Consider the following 20,326-nt stretch of genomic DNA (forward strand, 5'->3'; position numbering starts at 1 on the left):
GACTCAAGTTTTTGAGCAATCAATTATTGTCAGGCAATTGGGAGTGGTGGGACACATCTAGCCAAAATGACTATTCTAGCCCAAGTTTTGTGTGTGTGTGTGTACACGCGCATGTATGCACACGCACGTGCCAGTACATGGGGCTTGAACTCAGGACCTGGTTTTTATCCCTTTTTCACTCAAGGCTCATGTATCTACCCTTTAAACTACAGCTCTATTTCTGGCTTTTGGGTGGTTAACAAGATAAGCGTCTCATGGGTGATCTTTCCCAGGCTGATTGGAATCATGATTCTCAGATCTCAGCTTCCTGGTGGCTAGATTATAGGTGTGAGCCACTGGTCGCCAGTTTCTAGCTCAAGGTTTTAGAGTTCTGGGGGTTGGTGGCTTGGAGAGGACATCAGCAATCGCAGAACCTAAGTCTGGCTGTGCTTCAGAAAAGGGAAAGCTCTGCTCTTAAGCTACTGTTACAAGCCAAGTCCAGAGCCGGGTGTTAACGCACATGTTGTCTGACATGAGCATCACAGCCTTTTTATACCACAGACACACAGGCTCTGAGAACTGCATGTTACATTGCTATTAAAGGCTAACTCCAGGTCTACCTCCCTGCACAAAATGTACCAAGTGCTCAGGCTGTCCTGCTCAGAGGAAGTTCACATTGGAGGTCCAGAATTACCCTGGGATGGCTCAGGGTTGGGCTGCATCTATGTTCTTCCTGGCACTGCTGTCTTGGCTTGTCACTGAGGAATCCTTCACCCCCACACACCCTAGGAGGGTGGGTAGAGCTGGTGGGTGCTATGAGGGTGGTGGCCTCTAGACATCAAGACAGGGAAGGGCTTGAACTCCTGGGGTAGTGGCCAGAACCTGTCTTCTTCTTTAAGCCTGGGTGGGGCCTAGGTCCAGCAGTGGTTAAACAGCAGCTTGCAAAACAAGACCTACATGTCCTTCATCCATTCCCTCCACCCAGGGCTCGCCACGGCAGGGCCAGCCCATCCTCCACCGCAAAGGCGGCCTCCTCAGAACCCTGCGGGGCCTGCCCCGGACTCCCTACATGAGCTCGGTTTGCATTCCCGGATGCCCTCATGAAACATATCAGCATTGAGATTCATTTCTTTGGGCAGAAACCAAACCCACTCCCTCTCTTTGATGAAGGCCTGGAGCCTTCCATACAGCCCATAAACCCTCTGCTGGTGGGCTGCCTGCCACCTGCTGAACGCTTCAGTGTGAGGGGGCAGGCAGGAGGAAAGAGGGGGTTTGAGGCTACCGGGAAGGCTCACCCCTCATGGGAGGGAAGTGGCTTAGACCACACCACAGAGACTTGTAGAGTGGCAGTGGAACCTTCTGTGTTACAGAGCCATGCCCTTTGAGCAGCTGGCCTGTCTTCACGATGGGATTTGTGAAGTTGTCAGTGTTCACAGAGTTTAAGGCCCCTTAGGACTGCCTGGCACAGCACATGGCACATAGTGGGCACCCATTACACATGTATTGAACAAATATTGTTTGAATCACTGAACAGATGAGTCAAATAGACCAGTTTCTCTTTCTTGGCAATCCTTGGACTTTGCCTATGGGAGAGCAATCTATGCAGTGAAGGATGAGCCATCCATTACTCCTGGGGGTAACTGAGGCTCAGGGAGCAAACTGCCTAAGATCATCGTAAAAGGTGACTGTGGCCCTCTAGGCCATGTGATCCCAAGGTTGTACTTGACCTGTGTCCCCAAGGAGTTTCTAGAGAAGTGGGGTGGTGAGAAGGGGAGGAGTAGAACGCAGTGGTAGAGTACGTACTTAACATAGCCCAGGTGCCACCCTTAGCACTGAGAACCACCAAAAGCTACCCAGCCAGGGGGGCGGAGCAGGTGCAGCTGTGAGGTGGGGGAGGCCGTCGGGGAGAGTGGTTTACACCAGGAGGAGCTGTGGGAGGTGGCTTCCGAGGTGGCTGGACCGGACTGCGGGGAGGATAACTGTGGGCGCCCCGAGGTGAGGAGGGTGGTGAGGGCAATCCTCACAGAGGCAGCTTGGAGAGGAGAGAATGAGTCACACCTGAGGCGGGCAGGGTACAGCTGTGCCCACAGGTGTGCTCTCCAGACCAAGTGAAGACCCAGGAGGCAGCTGCGTGGGCCCCGAGTCTCCCCAGGGTGAGGGTTGCCAGGTATGGTTGTGGGGGGAACCATTAGCCAGGCGGCTCCTCTTGCCGGGAGCTGGCACCTGGGTCCCAGGAACTTGGCACAAGTGGAGAGCCGGCTAGGGCTCCCATGCCAGGGTCTCCATCTCCTCCCAGTCCTGGCCACCCGCCCCGGGCTGAGCAGGCAGGTTTGCCGGGCATCAGAGAGCTGTGCAGTGCGGGCGGGGGCGGGGGGACAGCCGGCCGGGGAAGGGAGCTGGGGTGGGTGCAGGAGCCCGGCCGACGAGCGAGGCAGCGCTGCGCGTCCGGAGCCGTGCGAGGGGCGGCCCGGGAGGATGCGGGCACCGCGGAAGGGCGCCCGGCGCCGGCTCTAGGGGGGAGTCTGTCCCCCGCCATCGCCCCCACGGGGCCAGGTGGCAGGACCCGGCCGGCTCGGCGCGCGGAGGCGGCGGCTTCCCGGGCCAGGGGCGGCGGCAGGGGCGGCCCCGGGATCACATGGGCGGAGGCAGGTCCCGGAGCCCCGGGCGGGCTCTCCCCGGAGTCGGGCCGACGGCGGCGGCGCGAGCCTGGCGGATCCTCTCCCTCCTCCTCGTCCTCCCTTCTTCCCTCCCCTCCCGGCCGCCCCGCCGGACAGGTGAGCGGCAGCCAGGTGAGCGCGCGCGCCCCGCCTGCGCACCCTGGCCGGGCCACCGGACGCTCCCCGCGCGCTCCGGCCGCCGCCCCCGGGGGCCCGGGCTTCCTGGGACCCGGTCGCCCCGGCTGCGGCCCCGGGGGCCCCGCGGGGGTACTTTGGCCTTGGTGGGAAGGAGGCTCGGGAACCGGGAGAGCCGGGCTGACGGGCTGGGCGCCTCCCTGCGGCACCCGGCGTGGACGGAGTCCGCCCGGCGGCTCAAAGGTCTGGGAATCCCAGGGCGTCTGTGGGTGTCCAGGGATCAGCTCAGGGGCCCCGGGGACCTGGGAGGGGACAGAGACCAGGCCTGGGCGGAAGGGCAAGCCGTGTGGCTGGGGAGTCTGAGCGCCCCCTCCCCTGCGCCCTGGCGGATCCCGCAGAACTTTTGCGGGCTTCGGACCTCCCGCCCGGGAAGCTCCAGGATGGGAGCTGGGCTGGGTGGCGCCCAGCTTGGCATTGCAGCTTCCTGCCTGGGTTGGCTCCTGGCTCCAGACCTAGAGGAAATCCTAGGAGGGTCTGGTCCACAGCACACTCCCTGGCCCCGCAGAGGGGCAGTAGGTGGGAGGCCCAGGGCCTGGGCTGGCAGGCTGCATCTGTCAGCCAGCTCTGCTGGCAACTCGGGGCGGGGGGTGCCTGCTGGGCAGGAGAACCAAGCCTCTTTGCCAGAGCTGCTCAGAGGGCAGCAGGTCCCTGGGGAAGGTTGTCAGGTGTGGGCAGGTGGCCAGAACACCCCTCTGAAGCCCGTGGCTTGATCCCAGCCCACAGCTACATCTGTCCGAATTCTTGCATAAGGTGGTGGGGTCACCTCATTCTTCTGTGCAGACTGCCATTCTCCCCAGCCTGCCATCTGGCTCTCCCCCAGAGTGGAGAGGAAGTACTTTGTGCTGTGGGTTTGAGGGACCGGAAGCAAGCACGGGTGGTGGAAGAGGGGAAAGAGAGAAAACGCTGGGGTCTCCTGTCACCTGCCAACCTCTGCCCACCCACTGGCCAGCAAGCCTCCGGCTGACTGGCAAAAGGAACAGTGCTGGGCTAAAGACCATGAGCAGGGGAACTCAGAATCTCTGCTTCCCATGCCAGGGAGAAGTGAAACCCAAGGGTGAGGGAGAGACTTTGTCACTTCCTCCGCCCCACCCCCTGCCCCTGCCTCTGTCCCTGCCAGGCAGCTTCTGACCCCCCACCTCCTGCACCTGTCAGGGCTCTTCTTTTGGTGTCCCGTGGGCTGGGGCAGTGGGCTCTACCTTCTGGTTCTCTTCTTCCTCAGTCATGGCGCTGACGGTGGACGTGGTAGGGCCGGCGCCCTGGGGCTTCCGCATCAGCGGAGGCCGGGACTTCCACACACCCATCATGGTGACCAAGGTAAGTGCTGGTTCCCCAAGATAAAGAGAAACCCCTGAAAGGTACATCTGCCCTCCTCCCTCATCCTCATGGATGTCTCTTTCCTGATATGGTCTGGAGCCTGAGACCTGTTGCTGGTAGTAGTGACAACCCACGGGGACAGTGGGCCCTGGGGCTGTGGGGATGTAGAGGCTATTTCAGGAGAGGACAGAGTGAGTCAGGGACCTGTGGCTCACACCTGCAATCCTAGCTACTGACAAGACTGAAATCTGAGAATTATGGTTCCAAGCTAGCCTAGGCAGGAAACTCTATGAGATTCCCCCCCCACACCCTCTCTCTCTGTCCTGGGGCTTGAACTCAGAGCCTGGGCACTGTCCTTGAGCTTCCTCTAGACTAGTGCTCTACCACTTGAACCACAGCACCACATCTGGCCTTTTCTGTGCATGTGGGACCAAGGAATCGAACCCAGGGTTTCATGCATGCTAGGTGAGTACTCTACCACTAGGCCAAGCTCCCAGCTTCCCCCACTTTTTTTTCTTTTCTTTTTTTTTTTTTTTTTGGTGTCAGTCCTGGGGCTTTAAATCAGGGCCTGAATACTGTCCCTGAGACTCTTTTGCTCAAGGCTAGCACTCTACCACTTGTGCTACAGTGCCACTTCTGGCTTTTTCTATTTTATGTAGCACTGAGGAATTGAACCCAGTGCTTCATGCATATCAGGCAAGGACTCTACAAATCAGCCACATTCCCAGCCCTTCCATGAGGTTCTTATTTCCATTTAGCCACCAAAAAGCTGGAGGTAGAGCTGTGGCTCAAGAGGCAGAGTACCAGCCTCAAGTGAAAAAACTAAGGGACAGCACCCAGGCACTGAGTTCAAGTCCTAATACTAACTCAATGAAGGTAGGCAGGAAGGAAAGAAGGAAGGAAGGAAGAAAGAAAGAAAAGACAGGGCCTGCCCTGCTCCCTAACCCCAAACCTGCTGGCACCCATTGTGGGTGGTTATAGGCCAGAGCCCCTGAGTTCCTGATCATTTCCTCTCGACCTAGGCCCCTGCCCTGGCCCCAGAGCCATCATGTACACAGAGGCAGTGCACAGGCAGCCACCTGCAAAGTGCAATCTGTCCAGGCAGGGGTGACCATCCAAAAGTATTTCTGAGCTCCATTAATGCCCTTCTGTCTTCACATTCCTTGGGAGGCCTCTGTTAGCATGCTGGTGGTAGGGGGATGGGTGGCACTTGAGCTCTGGAGGGATTAGCTGGTGAGCTGGCAGTGAAGGGCCAAGAGGGGGGTGTCAGAAGTCCAGCCTTCATCTGTGTTTCCTGGGTAGCAGAAGGGAATTCCTTCTCCTTTACCTTTCCCTCCCACACCACTGTCCCAGCACAGGTACTGGGTACCAAATACTCACCAGCTCCTGACTCCTCATACCCAACAGGTGACAGAGCGGGGGAAGGCTGAGGCTGCTGACCTCCGGCCTGGCGATATCATCCTGGCCATAAATGGGGAGAGTGCAGAGGGCATGCTTCATGCGGAGGCCCAGAGCAAGATCCGCCAGAGCGCCTCACCCCTGAGACTGCGGCTGGACCGGTAGGTAGGCCTTTCCCTCCTCGGCCTGCCAGCTTTCCTTTTCTCCCGCCCACTGCTGGTGGGGTAGCTTCCCTCACTCCTGCCCACAGCTTCTAGTGTGGCTCCAAACTGGATCTCTCAGAGGCTTTTTTCACACATCCATGGGTAGGTTCCCCGTTCTAGGTCTGTAGCCCAGGAAAGGGATTCAGGGTGGGTTGTGGCCAGCTGGGTAAAGGGGGCACCAGGCTGGGCATGCAGCCACAGGCTGGGCAGGGCGAGCTGGCAGCAGCCACCTGGAAGCCCGAGTTTGACTGGTTCCCTAGAGTGTGCCGGGCACAGGGTGTGGGCATCAAGTGGTTCAAGTGCGGAAGGTATGCCTAGGCAAATCTGCAGGGTCCCTGCTTCCGAGAGGTAGCCTTTGCTTTGATTTAGGTGGGGGGAAAAATCCAGGGGTTCATCATTGCAAGCTTATTGTCTGTGTCCATCACTACTGTAAGCCTTGCAAGGGAAGACAGGCTCCTGGGCTCAGGATTTTTGGCCTTGAAGCCAGGGTTATGGGGGGAACAGGTAACTCCTTGGGGGTGGGGCATCACAGGGAGTCACAGATTAGGAATGCTGGGAGATCCCTCCAGGCTGCAGAGCTTTCTGGGAAGGCGCAACGCTCATCTGCTGCCTCCAGCCTGTCCCTACTCTGCAGGCCTTGATCTTAGGGCTGGCAGAGGCTGGCTCCCTTCATGCCAGTCTGCCTTCCGAATGTTTCCAAGATTGGGACCCAGGGGAGGAGGGTAGAGAGTACCTCATGGCGTCTGGGAATGAGACCAAAATCTACAGGAGCGCTGAAGATTGGGGCGTGGAAACAGGTTGGCTGTAGCCCTGTGTGCTCCAGCAGGCAGGAGTTCTTGGTGCCCGGGCTCTCTAGAAGTGGCCAGACACTGGCCAGGAAGAGGACAGTGTGCAGCACTGGAAGTCAGCAGGCTGTCTCCTCACCTTTGCTAGTTCCTCACGCCAGTGCCTTCTTGTTCCAGCCTCAGGCTGGCGTCACTAGGAAGGCTCTGGAGGAGCCCTGGTGGCTCTGGCTGCTGGTGATGGGGTATTGGGCCTGCACATTGCCGCAGGTCCTTTAGCTTTGTGCCTGGGAGAAATAGGCTGCTGGTCACATCTCTTTTCTTATGGGGAGGAGCTTGAGGAAAAGACTCACGTCCCCACCCCATGACCCTTACAAAAGTGTCATCAGTGACACAGCTGGCAAGGGACAAGCCTGTGGGTGGAGAGACTGGGCATCTAGCCCAAACACTGACAGGTTTGGGGACTTTGGGCAAGTCATTTTTCCCTCTCTGGTCTTGGCTGAGGGCGTGGCTTAAGCAGTAGAATACTTGCTAAGCAGGCATGGAGCACTCGATCTATGCATCCACGCACACCTAGATATGTATGGAAGATTATAGGAAATCATCCACGTTCCTCCCAAACCCATGTACAACATGATGGCTGCTCTGTGATCAAGTGTAGATACAATGGGTAATGAGAGAGATGTCGGCTAAAATTGGATTTATTGACTGCCTTACTGGAACTCCATCCTTCCTACTTCAGGGGACTGAAAATGCCTGTCTTTTAAGAAACAAGTAGTGCTGGGCGTGGTGCCTATAATCCTAGCCACTCAGGAGGCTGAGGTCTGAGGATTGCAGTTCAAAGCCAGCGCAGGTACTAAAGACCGTGAGACTCTTATCTCCAGTTAACCACTAGAACACCAGAAGTGAGGTGGCTGAAGTGGTAGAGTACTAGCGTTGAGCTGAAGAGCTCAGGGACAATGCCCAGGCCCAGAGTTCAAGTCCCATGACTGACAAAAAAGAAAAAAGAAACAAGTAGTTGTTGATGATTTTCAAGTTGTCACAGTTAAAATCTGATAGCTCCATGGCCTAGTGTTCTGGATGTTTTGCTGATCCTGAGCAGCAGTGTGGGGAGGACTGTCAGAGAGGACTGAAGACGGAGGGGTGGGGGGATGGTGAGGTGGGGTCCAGGACTCTTGTGACAAAACTGTGTTGTCCTGTCAGGTCTCGAGCTGCCTCTCCTGGCCAGGCCAATGGAGAGGGCTCCTTGGAAGTGCTCGCAACTCGCTTCCAGGTAAGCTGATCCAGCCAGAAGACCAGCATGCTGGCCATCCTGATAACGCGTGGCCAGGCAGGTCCCAGGGTCTCATGGTCCTTTGCTTCCTGTCTCCACAGGGCTCTCTGAGGACACACCTTGACAGCCAGTCCTCCTTGAGGTCTTCCTACTCGAGTCCAGCCTCCCTCAGTCCCCGGCCAGGGAGTCCCTTCTCCACCCCACCTCCTGGAAGCCCGCTAACCCACTCTGGAGAGGCGGCAGTCAGCCGCAGGTGAGCGTGCAGGCTGGTGCCCTAGCCCCCAGTCTCTCAGTAGCTATGTTTAGGGGACCCTGGGATCCTCCTGTTTCTCTGAGTCAGGCTGGTTAGACACAGCTGGCCCACACTGCTCCTTTCCTCTCCCGACTCTTCCTCTTCCTTCTTCTGTGTGCTGGTACTGGGGTTTGAACTCAATTAGTTTTTCTGCTTAAGGCTGGCACCCTACTACTTGAACCCCTAACTCCATTTCTGGCTTTTATTTATTCATTTTTTTTGCCAGTCCTGGGGCTTCTACTCTGGGCCTGGGGTCTGTCTCTGAGCTCAAGGCTAAAACCACAGTTCCACGTCTAGCCTTTCCTGAGCAGCTTATTAGAGATAAGAGTTTCTTTGATCCTCAGCTCTCAGCCTCCTGAGTAGCTAGGATTACCAGCATGAGCCACTGGTGCCTGGCTTTCTGGTGTTTTGTTTGGTTTGCTGGTTAATTGGAGGTAAGAATCTCACAGACTTTCCTGCCTGGGCCAGCTTTGAAATAAAGACTCTCAGGTCTCAGCCTCCTAAGAAGCCAGGAGTACAGACATGAGCTACTGGCGCCTGGCTCCATTTCCTTTCATTTCAGTGTCCAGAGTCTGACACACTCCTCAGGCCTCACTGCTGCTGACTCCTTGTCCTACAGAGGCCGCCCCTCGGGCCAACAGGTAAGGCATCATTGGGGAAGGAGATGCAGCTCCCCTTCTGCCAGCCGCCAGTGGTGCCCCAGAGACTGCAAGCAGCTGGTGCCATGGGCAGCCAGGAAGGCAATCTCCTGGAGATGGTGTGTGGCTCCCTTGAGCCATGGAGGCCGCTGCTTTGGGGCCAAGTGAGGCATAGGAGCCTGCTCTGCCAGTGTTGGTCCCTCCCACCCTCCTACACATGTCGACATCTCCCTCTTGCTGGCCCTGCTGCCCCCCCTCCGCCCCCCCCCAGCTTCCTCCCTACTCAATATGTTTCTCTTGGGCTGTGGCTGAAATAGTTTTGCTGCTGTTGTTGGGACGAGTCCCTCTGGGCTCTGGCTACATCTCTTGAATACATTCCTTCCTGTTCCAAGCCCCCAGCTCCCACCCCCAACCCTTGCTTCTCCTCTGACTCAGTGTGGAGAACTCCCTCGGGACTGTGGTTCTGCCCCAAATTGTCCTTGGCCTGCTCTGGGTTGGACTCCCTCTCTACCCAGGTCCCTGTATCTGCTGGGTATCTGCTGGCAACAGCTTATCCCCCCCCCCCACCATCGTGGTATTTCTCCTCCTCAAGGGCAGGGGTTAGGAGGTGAGGGAGTAAGGAAGCCAATCCTGCTGAGTCCAGCTGCTGGAGGCAGAGTGGCTGGGGGCATGTCCAGCCCTTAGGGTGAAGGAGACGAGGGCCAGCTGCTGCAATCTACCTCCAGGTGGGTTGTACATTCCAGGCAGCAGAGTCCTTGGGGGTGATTGGGGAAGAGGAACAGGAACCAAGGGTTCTGGAGAGGAAGGGGCAGCTCTCTGATGAAGGACCATGTGCCTGGCCTGGGGCCAGCTGGGCATGTGCTGGGGACTCAGAGATGTGTTCATGAAATCCTTGTCTTTGAGGAATGTAAGATGTAGTTGTGGAGATAAGACAAACATGCAAAAGCAATTTTAGACCAATTAAACAAAATGAGTGTGGTATTAATTACAGAAACAGGAGACATCCTGGAAGGGGATAGATGAGTGTGCTAGTGCCCCGAGAAGGACTTCATCAGGAATTTTGCAAGACAAAATAGGATCTGGAGAATAATGAGCAGTGGTTGGACTCTGGGAGAGGGAGAGGTGGCTGGCCCAGTAAGACCTGGAAGGTTAGGGCTATGTATGGGAATGCATCCAGCTTTGGTCTGAGATAAGCTGAAATGAGCTTGGCCTAGGGACAGAGGACTCTGTCTGGCTACTGCACAGATTGGAGCTGCCATCTTTTTTCCTTCCTTCTTTCTTTCCTTCCTTCCCTCCCTCCCCCCTTCTCCTTCTCCCCTCCCTCTCCGTGCCATTTCTAGGGCTAGCCTAGATGCTTTCCTTAGCTTTTTTGCTCAAGTTTAGCACCCTACCACTTGAAACACAACTCTATTTCTAGCTTTTGGTTAATTTGGAGATAAGATCTCATGGACTTTTCCTGCCAGGGCTGAGTTCAAACTGAAATCCTCAGATCTCAACCTCCTGAGCTGCTAGGATTACAGGTGTGAGCTACCCAAACCAAGCTGGAGCTGTGAAGCCAGGGATGGGCCCCTCTTGTTCTCTGGGCCTCTGAACCTGGCTACATTCTCTGAGGACTCCCATCATACCTTCTACTAGATTCATGGGGCAGCTGTTTCCTGTCATCGCCCTCTGGGCTTGTAGGAGGGTTATGCATTTTTGGAAAAAGACTAATGCTTAACCCACAGGCCACGCTGATGGGGGCAGGAGTCCCAGCAGGAGTCCCACAGTTCCTGCTAATCACCTCACTTGAATATACGAAGGCTGGAAGTCCATGAAGAAGAAGCACATTTGATCTGATTAATTTCCTAACCTTATTTAACTGCACACTTTGTCCTGGCACTGCTACCCCACTCCCCACCCAGGCACTTACTCCCCATGAACATGTGTGCCCCGAGAAAGTGCTTGGAGTACATGTGCTCCAGACATGCTTTTGATGGGCGGGTGACAGGGAGCACTTTCCTGGACTTGGACTTGAGGGCCCCTTCTGTGGAGCTTGGGAGTAGGAGGAAAAGGCTGACTGCCATGTTTATGAAGGACTGCTGGCTAAAGGGGACAGAGGTGGTTAGACGGTGGGTTCCTAGCTGACTCTGGCTAGAATACCTGGGCATAGGACACCACTAGCCCTTCCAGGGTCCTTCTGGAATGTATAAGCTTCCTGAGTGAGGTGATGCTAAGTGAAAGAAGCACCCTTCCCTCTGTCTGGTAGTGAGGACTTAGTTCCTGAAGCACCAGTGGTGGGATGCCAGCCTTCCCTCTCCTCTGCACCCGCGACTCCTGCAAGGCATGCGTTAGGATCTTGGAGACATCAGGAAACTCTCTCCTGTCCTTCATTTGTACATCCAGGAGCCAGAGGCGGAGTCTCAGCCGTCTCTGACCCTCAGCAGCGTAGAGAGGAACTGAGCCCTCCCCATCCTCAGTCCCCTTCCCTAGGCAGTACTAATGGAGAGTGAGGGCTGGTAGGGTGAGGGGCTCAGGCTGTGTTCTTGAGACATAGAGGCTTTCTCTTTTGGCTTAAGGATTTATGCATTTGGGTGGGGTTTTTTATTTGGTTTTGGTGCGTGTGTGTGTGTGTGTGTGTGTGTGTGTGTGTGTGTGTATGTGTGTGTGTACTTGTGTCTGCACCCTGCCACTTGAGTCACAACTTCACTTCTGGTGTTTTGCTGGGTAACTGGAGATAAGAGTCTCAGGGATGTTCTGCCTGGGCTGGCTTCAAATCACTATCTTCAGATTTCTGTCTCCTGAGCAGCTCAGTTTACAGATATGAGCCATCAACATCTGATCAATTTATGCACTTTTAAAAATTGACCCTGTAAATAATTCATGTCTTCCAATTTAAAAAAAAAAAGAAAAAGAAAAACGGGGAGGGGGGAAGAATTTGGCTTCCCAAGACCTCTGCCCTCATCCCTGCTCTCTCCAGACTGGAGCGTCAGCCAGGAAAGCCCATGCTTCCCTCTGCTCTCCCTGAGCTTGCCCAGGTTCCTGCAGCTCAGCGGAGCTGGAGAAAAGCCGTAAGGGAGGGAGGACTTGCACATGCAGACAGGACAATGGCATTGAAGGCCAAACTGAGAACAAATGTAAGGACCAGAGATGAGTTCAATTCCCAGGATTGAAAAAAAAAAAAAAAAAAAGAACCAGAGATGGATGGGCACACACCTTAGGCCTGGGCACCAGCTCAGAATGGGCATGGCTAGACCTCCACGGGCAGCTGGCTGAAGCTTCCTGCCTTGGCTTCAGGGGGACCTGATCCTCATCCTCCTGGCGTTTATGTTTCCATGACCTCACTGCAAAGGGCCTCCTTGCTTCAGCTTTGCTTTGGCTCTGGGGGGCCTGGCCCCGGTGTGGGGCATCTTTGAGCACAGAGAGCATGACTTAGCAGAAGGGAATGCGCCTAGAGGATGTCTGTGCGCTCATCACCTAGTGTCCTTCTGACCCTGGTCTCAAGCTCTCCACAGCATCCCCCATCCCTGGTGACCTAGTTCCCTCACCGGGGTCCCTCGGCCTCCCCCTGGCGTCTGCCCAGGGAACAGCGTGTGGCCAGGCAATGGGGCCGGGATGGGCCCCTGGGGGGCCTCTGACGCCTCCCGTGTTCTCCTCCCACAGGCCGGCCCCGGCCGCGCTGGCGACTCGGCCGTGCTGGTGCTGCCGCCGTCCCCTGGGCCCCGGTCCGCCAGCCCCAGGCCCAGGTACCAGCAGGCCCTGAGGGGGCGGGCGGGCTCCTGCAGGGCAGGGGGCAGCCTGCGTCCAGGACGCATGGGAATCCCTGCACCCCCCTCCCCATGCCATTTTCCTGCCCCATGAGGCGTCCTTCACACCCCGGCCTCTGACACCCACGCCTGGCTGTCCCCATCCCCGCAGCGTGGAGCTGGACGAGGACTCGGAAGTGTACAAGATGCTGCAGGAGAACCGGGAAGGGCGCGCGGCCCCGCGGCAGTCCAGCTCCTTTCGGCTCCTGCAGGAAGCGCTGGAGGCTGAAGAAAGAGGTGAGGTCCGCGGGGCTGGGGAGGGCTGGGGAGGGCAGGGGAGGGCTGGGGACTGGGAGGGCAGGGGAGGACTGCGGAGGGCAGGGGAGGGCAGGGGAGGCCCGGGGAGGCCCGCTTGCTGAGGAAGCAAAGATTGATTGATTGATCATGATTATTTTCACCCGTCTTGAGGCTTGAACTCAGGGCCTGGGCCCTGTCCCTGAGCCTTTTCCAGGGGAAAAGCCTGAGTTCCACCACAGGAGCTACAGCTCTAGTTCAGGCTTTTTGCTGGTGAATTGGAGATAAGAGTCTCTTGGATTTTTCCTGCTCTGGCTGGCTTTGGATTTTTGATCTTCAAAAGCTTCTCTTTTTTTTCTATTATTATTATTATTATTAAACCCGTCTTGAGGCTTGAACTGTGAGTTTGGGTGCTGTCCTTGAGCTCAAGGATAGTGTCCTAGCACTTGAGCCATGGCACCGCTTCTGGCTTTTTCTGTGATTTAATTGGAGGTAAGTGTCTCATAGACTTTCTGGCCCCAGCTGGCTAGGAATTTAATCCTCAGATCTCAGCCTCCTGAATAGCTAGGATTACAGGCATGAGCCTATGGTGCTCAGGCTTCTCAAAAATTTCTTAAGGCTATTTAGTGCTTAACACAGAATCAGGGATCCTGGACCACATCAAGGTACCCACACTGGCCCTAGGGAGCTTACACTCTGATCACTGATTACCAGATCAACACTGTTCTGGGATGGCTAAGAGGAGGAAGGCACCCAAGGAGAGATAAAACCATCTGGAATGTGAAGGAGGGATGTGACCCTCCAGGGGGGCTTCTGGGAGGAGGAAGGATTTGATGGCTCTGAAAGAAGATTAAGGGTTTACTAAACAGTCTTAAGATGGTGGCCTGAGGAGAGTCTCAGGGCTTTTGGGTGTGGACACAGTCCAGCCCAGCCCAGGGGTGTCATAGAAGATGGCTTGGATAGTGTGGGGCTGTGGGGGGAGGGGAGCATCAGCCATTCACTATTCATTTGTAATGGAGCAGATGTGTGGGAGAATACAAGATGGTCACAATCACTTTTGTCCCTGTGTGTTGGAGTAGTTGGGCCTGGCCAGCTCCCCAGGAAGACGTTGCTGCTGTGGGAATAGACTAGTGCTCTCTTTTGTTGGTGGTGGTGCAGGTGCTGGTATTGAGTTTTGGGTAATGTTTCTTAGCTTTTTTATTTATGTACTTATTTATTTATGTTTCTTCAAGGCTAGCACTCTACCACTTGAGCCACAGCTCTACTTCTGGCTTTTTTGGTGTCTATTTGTAGATAAGATGAACTTTTTCTGCATGGACTGGCTGCAAAGATCCTCGGATCTCAGCCTTCTGAATAGCCAGGATTACAGATGTGAGCTGGTACCCGCTCATCTAGCATTTTCACTGGCTTACATGCACAAAGATATTGTGCATGGGTCTATTAGGACCCAGTATTTCTGTCTGTTCACAACATTGTGCTTGGACAAGAGAAGCAATACCTGCTTGAATGTAAGCACTCGGTAGAGACCTTCCTGATGAACTTGGCCTTGGCTAGGCTTCAGGCTCTCAACCAGCCTGTCATGGGTCTGGCTTGCTCCCTTTCCATCCTGCTGATCTGCTTGCATGGCCCCTGCCACTTTAGAGGTTCCTGTGAATCTGTGCCTTTGGCATCAAGTCTGGGGGCAGCTCTGGGCAGTGGAGCAGCCAGCCTAGCATCACTAAATACGGCTGGACTAGCCCTCATGCCTCTGCCTCTTGCCCCTCCAGGTGGCACATCTGTCTTCCTGCCCAGCTCACTGAGTCCTCAGGCTTCCCTGTCTACCTCCAGGGCCTTGGCTACCCCACCCAAGCTCCACACGTGTGAGAAGTGCAGCACAAGCATTGCGTGAGTAAGGCAGGGTGTCCTCCTGAGGAACAGGCAGGGGGCGCTAATGTGTACAGGGAGGGGCTTGCGGGGGCCGGGCGGGGGGGGGGGGGGGGGGTTCAGCTTTCTCAGAATGAATGGCTGGCTAGCTGCTTCCTGTCCATCCCATCTCCTCCTCCCCATTTCCTCTCCTCTCCCTAGGGGAATGAGAAATGCAACTACTTTGGGCTCCTCTTCCATCATCTCTCCAAGCCTCTGGAAATGTTCCCTAGATGAGGCCCTACTCTTAGAAAAACCCTCCCATTCTCTATAGGATTACTCATTTTTCTCACTGGTTAGCATGTGGGTGTGGCCATTTTTCTCTGAAGGTAGATGAATGTCCTGTAAACCCCTCCCCCACTACCATCCCCTCAGGTAAATCCCCGAGTGCCAGCCTTGAGTGCTAAGTGACTTGCTTTTGGGTTTGCCATCTTAGGGTATAGGCTTCTTACCAGCAAAATGAGATGGTGCCCAGGCCTCTGCCCTGAAGTGACCAGGACAGAGCCCACATCACTTCCTTGTCCTGGGAGATGGGATCGGTCTGTGTGGGGAGGAATGTCTTTAAGAAATTCTCTATTGGGAGACCAAGTGGGGAGTGTGAGTTGGTGTATGTGTGTATTGGTATGTGTCAAGTGTTGGTGTGTGTTGAGTGTGTGGGTACATGTGTTAAATTGCATATGTGCATGTTATATGTGTGGTAAGTGTGTAGACTGGGAGATGTATGCACTGGATCCTCTACATGTCAGGATCTGTGTGTGTTGGGTGTGTGCATTGGTATATGGTGATGGGGTGTTAGTGTGTGTGTTGGGATGCGTACATGGGTTGGGGTTACATGTATTGCTGTTGTGTGTGTTGGAGTGTTGGTTGGGGCAGTGATTGAAATGAGATTGGGAATCTTCTGAGAAGGTTTTGTGTCTCGGGACCTGGGGATGGAGCCCTCCTCACCTGGCCACCCATCCTGTCCCTGCCTGAGCCTGATAGCTGTTTCTCCTCTGCAGGAACCAGGCTGTGCGCATCCAGGAGGGTCGGTACCGCCATCCCAGCTGCTACACCTGTGCAGACTGCGGGCTCAATCTGAAGATGCGTGGCCACTTCTGGGTGGATGATGAGCTGTACTGCGAGAAGCACGCCCGCCAGCGCTACTCCATGCCTGCTGCCCTTAGCTCCCGGGCCTGAACCCCGCGGTGCTCGGCCCATCCCCACTCGAGCACTGGTGGGACAGCCATGCGGAGAACAAGTTGTCAGGGAAGGGCAAGGGTGGGTGGTAGCCCTTATGTGAACTAAGTTTGGAGGCCCAAGGCCCCTCGGTCCTCACTGGATGAGGCCACAGACTGGGACATGAGGACTGAGAGCAGCCCTGCTCTCCCTGACCTTTTTTCCTGCGGGACAGACCACAGCCTTTGCTACCTGTGTGTACAGGGTGTGGCATGCTTGGAAGTATCTAGAAGGAAAAGAGTGGGACCTAGGCTAATGATAGTCACTGTGCAAAAATGTGGACATTTAAGTTCTATAAATATGTATACAGGGACAAAATCAAATGCTCCCCTTCTTTCTAGGAACTTGGGTGGGCGCAGATCCTTGCTGCTGAATGGGGAGTCTGTATTGCCTTCCTTCCTGTCTCCCTCCTATCTTCCCTCCCTCAGGCCTCACCAGTCTGGTGTCCCTATCTAGCATGTCCTACAGCAGAGACTTGCTTCTTTAGGGTGGTGTGTGTGTGTGTGTGTGTGTGTGTGTGTGTGTGTGTGTGTGTGCGTGTGCGCGTGCATGTGTGTGCATGCGTGTGTGCACTTCCTAACCATTACTTCTATGAAGACGTCATTTTCCTGGGATGAATTTCTCACTGGGAACTGGAAAGAGCAGGAGAAAAGAGGACCAAAAGGCCTTGGGGTGAAGAGGTTTTGTCATCAGCAAAGGGCTGGTCTTATCAGCCAACCGAGACGAGGTTTAGTGAAGTTTCCCTTTAATGGTAGGAATTCTTCACTTAGGGTCCTTGACTTTGATCTATCAGTTGCAGAATAAGATTTCCAGACAATTCATGATGGTAAGAAAACTTGGCAGAGTCGGGCAAGTGCTTCATGCCTGTAATCCTACCTACTCAGGAGACTGAGATCTGAGAATCACCGTTCAAAGCCAGCCCAGGCACTAAAGTCTGTGAGACTTTATCTTATCTTCAATTAACCACCAGAAAACTGGAAGTGGAGCTGTGGCTCAACGCATAGGGTGATAGCCTTGAGCTGAAGAGCTCAGGGACAAGACCCAGCCCAGAGTTCAAGTCCCACAAATGACAAAAAAAAAAAAAAAGGAAAAGAAAACTTGGCAGAGCTTTATTAAATAAATCAACAGGCAAGCAGACCAATGCACAGAAGGGCCCTCACCAGACCTCAGTTTCTTTGTTAACCTGCTTCATTTTCGACCAAAATGTCTTGTTCCCTTAATCTTAAGGGAAGTACATGAAGGACTATCTCCTGTATTTGCTGTAAGCTGACAGTTCCTCATTTTCTCTTCCTCTATTGTGCTTCAGTCTGTCCTTAGTCTTCCCTCTCCTTGAATTGAATGCCATGCACTCAAATACTGATGTACAAGCTAGATGGCCAGACAGGGGAGCCGGTGATGGAGGGAGCAGAGGGTCATGACTTTGAAATCTCCCGCTTGTCTCTATTCCCTGGGATACTCACTGGCTTTTTTGATTGGAAAAAGTATACACTGTGTACATCAGTGCTTGGTGTATCTGCTCTGGGCCTGGGTACATTTGAGGGGAATGGGGCAGTGGTTTCCTGCCCGGCCTTGATTTATTGCCTGATTCACCAATTACCCCTAGTATTAATCCCAAAAGAAATTTCAGAAAGTTCTCCAAGTTGCTGCTGGATGTCCCAGCCCTGTCCCAGCCACTTTAGGGAGACAGGGCAACCTCAAGCCTTACTTTCAGAGATTAAAGCTTGCTTTAGAGACCTACAGTCTGATGGCAGCCTTGTGCTCTATCTGACTCTTTGGGGAAGGAATCTTGGCAGTCTGTGTTGCTTCTTCATACACCTGTAGATATAATTTACACCTTGATATAATTGTCTCACTTCTTGCCTGAATGGCTGCCTGAGCATGGGCCTTTATTTATTTTATTTATTTTTTTTGTTGGTCATGGGGCTTGAACTCTGGGCCTGGGTTCTGTCTCTGAGCTCTTCAGCTCAAAGTTACCACCCTACCCCTTGTGCTACAGGGCCACTTCTGGTTTTGTAGTGGTTAATTGGAGATAAGAGTCTCACAGACTTTAGTGTCCAGGCTGGCTTTGAACTGCAGCATCCTTAATAGCTAGGATTACAGGCATGAGCCACCTTGCCTGGCTGGGCCTTTATTTATTTATTTATTTATTTATTTATTATTTTATTTTATTTAGCCAGTCCTGGGCTTGAGCTCAGGGCCTGAGCATTGTCCTTGGACTTTCTCAAAGCTAGAGCTCTACCAATTGAGCTTTAGCACCATTTTCAGCTTTTTTTTTTTCTATGTATGTGGTACTGAGGAATTGAATCTGGGTCTTCATGCATGCTAGGCAAGCATTCTACCACTAGGCCAAACTCCTGGCCCCAAGGGCCTTTATTTTTTATGGAAAAGAAAAACAGCCCGTCTGTCCCAGGAGTCTGTGGGACCTGTCTGATAGGAAAGGGGGTGTGTGGTGTCTCTTGTGGCAGGGGAGGGTGCTCAGATGTGGAATTTTTTCAGTTCACTGGTAAATATTGTTCAGTGCTTGGACTTTGGCAAAGTGAGAATTCAGAAAAATAAGGTACTTTCCTGGGGATAAAGGTAGCTATGTAGCTGACATGAGTGATATTAAAACACCACAGCAACATGCGAAGGGCTATCTTGAAGCACACAAGGGTGTCCCATGAGCTCAAAGCAGTGGCCAGCTATGGGAAAGTTTGGCGAGAAGAGAAATACCGAGCGGTCAGGTGACCAGAGCTGGAGTAGTGGCCACCAGGGATCTTTAGCTCAGACTAAGGGAGAAACCTTGAATACTGGTGAGGTTTAAACTTTTACCTTAAGATTCTGAGAACACTTTAAAGTGTTACACCAAGAAATGACAGGTTGGGAAGAGTAGATGTAAGTATGGATACTGCTAGATCTCCACCTATAACAACCCATGTTTGCCAGCAGTGTCACAGGAGTGTCCCGGAAGAGGACAAGTAGGGCCTGAGGATAACTGGGAAACGAATATGCCAGTGGGTTTGTGAATGTCGCTGGAAGGCTGAATGGATCCCAGCCAACATCCATCATGACCCCTATTCCTTAGGTGTGGCAGAGGGTACCCTGAGGTGTTGATCCTAAATTCTCTGTGCTCCCACAACCAGCCTAGGCTTGGTAATATATCCTTCTAAAGGATGGAGTCATTCATCAAGTCAGTTTGTCAGTAAACAGGGTGGGGTGAGGCTCTGGTCCTTTAACCTTGACTTTGTCTTCACCCTAAGCCAAGTATCCTTGAATACTGACTGACCCATACTGCCCATCTGTGCAACTGTACTTCATACTTCTTTCTATATTTGGGAAATTAAGTTAGGAAATGACAGACTGGACTTAATGGTCTAAAAAACCATCTAATAGTAACCTCTGTGGACAGAGCTGGAAAAGCAACATTTTTGGAGATATACAGCCAGGCTAACATTCCAGTGCACTTTGGATATACTCAGGATATTGAAAGTGCTTTCACTGCATTCTCATAGCTGAGATAAGAATTGTATCTCTCTTCAAGGAGAGAAACTGAGGCCAAGGGGTCTAAGTTACTGGCCCAAGGTCTCCCGGTTAGAAGGGGAAGTGGCCCTAGAATGGAACCAAAGCCGGCCTTGGGATCTTTGGCTTTGCCCTTCCCCAGGGCCTAGCTTAGCACTGAGTTTTCAGGAAATGATTTCTTGAAGCTGGGGTTTCCCTAGGGTCAAGGCCGTGCATGGACTACCAGACAGATGACTCTACCAGGCTACCTTTTGTCCCAGGAATTCAAGGTAGCTGCTTATCTCAAGAGGTGGACTGCCAGGACTGTCTCGGCTGTCACTCCTTCCAGCATCTGGCAGAGGGACCTGAGAGATGGAAGATGGTCAGGACGCAGGGCTCTGGGCTTGGGCCTGCCACGGTCAGTACATCAGAAGGTAGACAGAAGCAAGGGAGTCAGGTCCCCATGAGGACTCCGGCTGCTCCGAGGTGGCCTGGAGGGGAGTACGGCGCTGTGTGGGGGTTCTCTGAACCACACACAATGCCTTGTGCTGAGGCACTGCATTCCTGCTGCCTGGGCTTCCTGTTTTTAGATGCATTCCAGCCCCGGAGTCACCACGGAGACTGTTTGGAATCCAGCCCCACATTCTCTAAATTCAGGGTGGATCTGAGCAGAGGCTTCCTCCCTTTACCTCCCCATCCCCTCACCTAGGAGGGAGGAAGTCACCTGGCAGCTCTGGAAGAGTCCAGTTTGGCTGGGGGCGTTTGCAGCTGCACCTCTTCTTGGACTGGGGGGGAAGGCAGCTCTACCAGGCGCCGCCCCAGCCCCTTGCTTTTCTTTCTGTATTTGGTGGACAGAGCTGGTGATGGCCGTCTAGGATAGGGGCAGGATGGGGCAGGGAAGCCAGGGGCACATGGCTAGAAGAGCTTGGGAAATGACAGGCAGTGGCAGACCAAGCACGGGGCTCTCATTTACATGTGAGAAGCT

General features: G+C 54.0%; 1 protein-coding gene across 4 annotated transcripts; it reads left to right on the top strand.

Annotated features, from left to right (window-relative positions):
• The first annotated feature begins 1,899 nt into the window (after positions 1-1,899).
• On the top strand, positions 1,900-16,187 carry Pdlim2 (PDZ and LIM domain 2). 4 transcript variants are annotated; one of them, XM_090354310.1, is made up of 10 exons: positions 1,900-1,974; positions 4,051-4,145; positions 5,553-5,704; positions 7,732-7,801; positions 7,903-8,054; positions 8,656-8,734; positions 12,371-12,453; positions 12,626-12,750; positions 14,514-14,631; positions 15,648-16,187. In XM_090354310.1, exons 2-10 carry the CDS (start codon positions 4,053-4,055, stop codon positions 15,823-15,825), a joined length of 1,050 nt encoding a protein of 349 aa, XP_090210436.1. In that variant the 5' UTR covers positions 1,900-1,974; positions 4,051-4,052; the 3' UTR covers positions 15,826-16,187. The 4 variants fall into 4 exon arrangements, with proteins under 4 accessions (XP_090210436.1, XP_090210435.1, XP_090210433.1 ...); XM_090354309.1 differs by lacking the exon at positions 1,900-1,974 and adding an exon at positions 1,981-2,146; XM_090354307.1 differs by lacking the exon at positions 1,900-1,974 and adding an exon at positions 2,638-2,768.
• Positions 16,188-20,326: the final 4,139 nt, after the last annotated feature.

Source organism: Megascapheus bottae, chromosome 20 (genome assembly GCF_031878675.1).
Source record: "Megascapheus bottae isolate mThoBot1 chromosome 20, mThoBot2.hap1, whole genome shotgun sequence".
Taxonomy (NCBI): Eukaryota; Metazoa; Chordata; class Mammalia; order Rodentia; family Geomyidae; genus Megascapheus; species Megascapheus bottae.

Bases quoted from the DNA above. Each gene is read 5' to 3' on its own strand.
- Pdlim2 (XM_090354310.1), top strand. From the start codon at position 4,053: ATGGCGCTGACGGTGGACGTGGTAGGGCCGGCGCCCTGGGGCTTCCGC. The intron at 8,055-8,655 runs GTGAGCGTGCAG...CTTTCATTTCAG, and splicing joins GAGGCGGCAGTCAGCCGCAG to TGTCCAGAGTCTGACACACT. The intron at 12,454-12,625 runs GTACCAGCAGGC...CCATCCCCGCAG, and splicing joins TCCGCCAGCCCCAGGCCCAG to CGTGGAGCTGGACGAGGACT.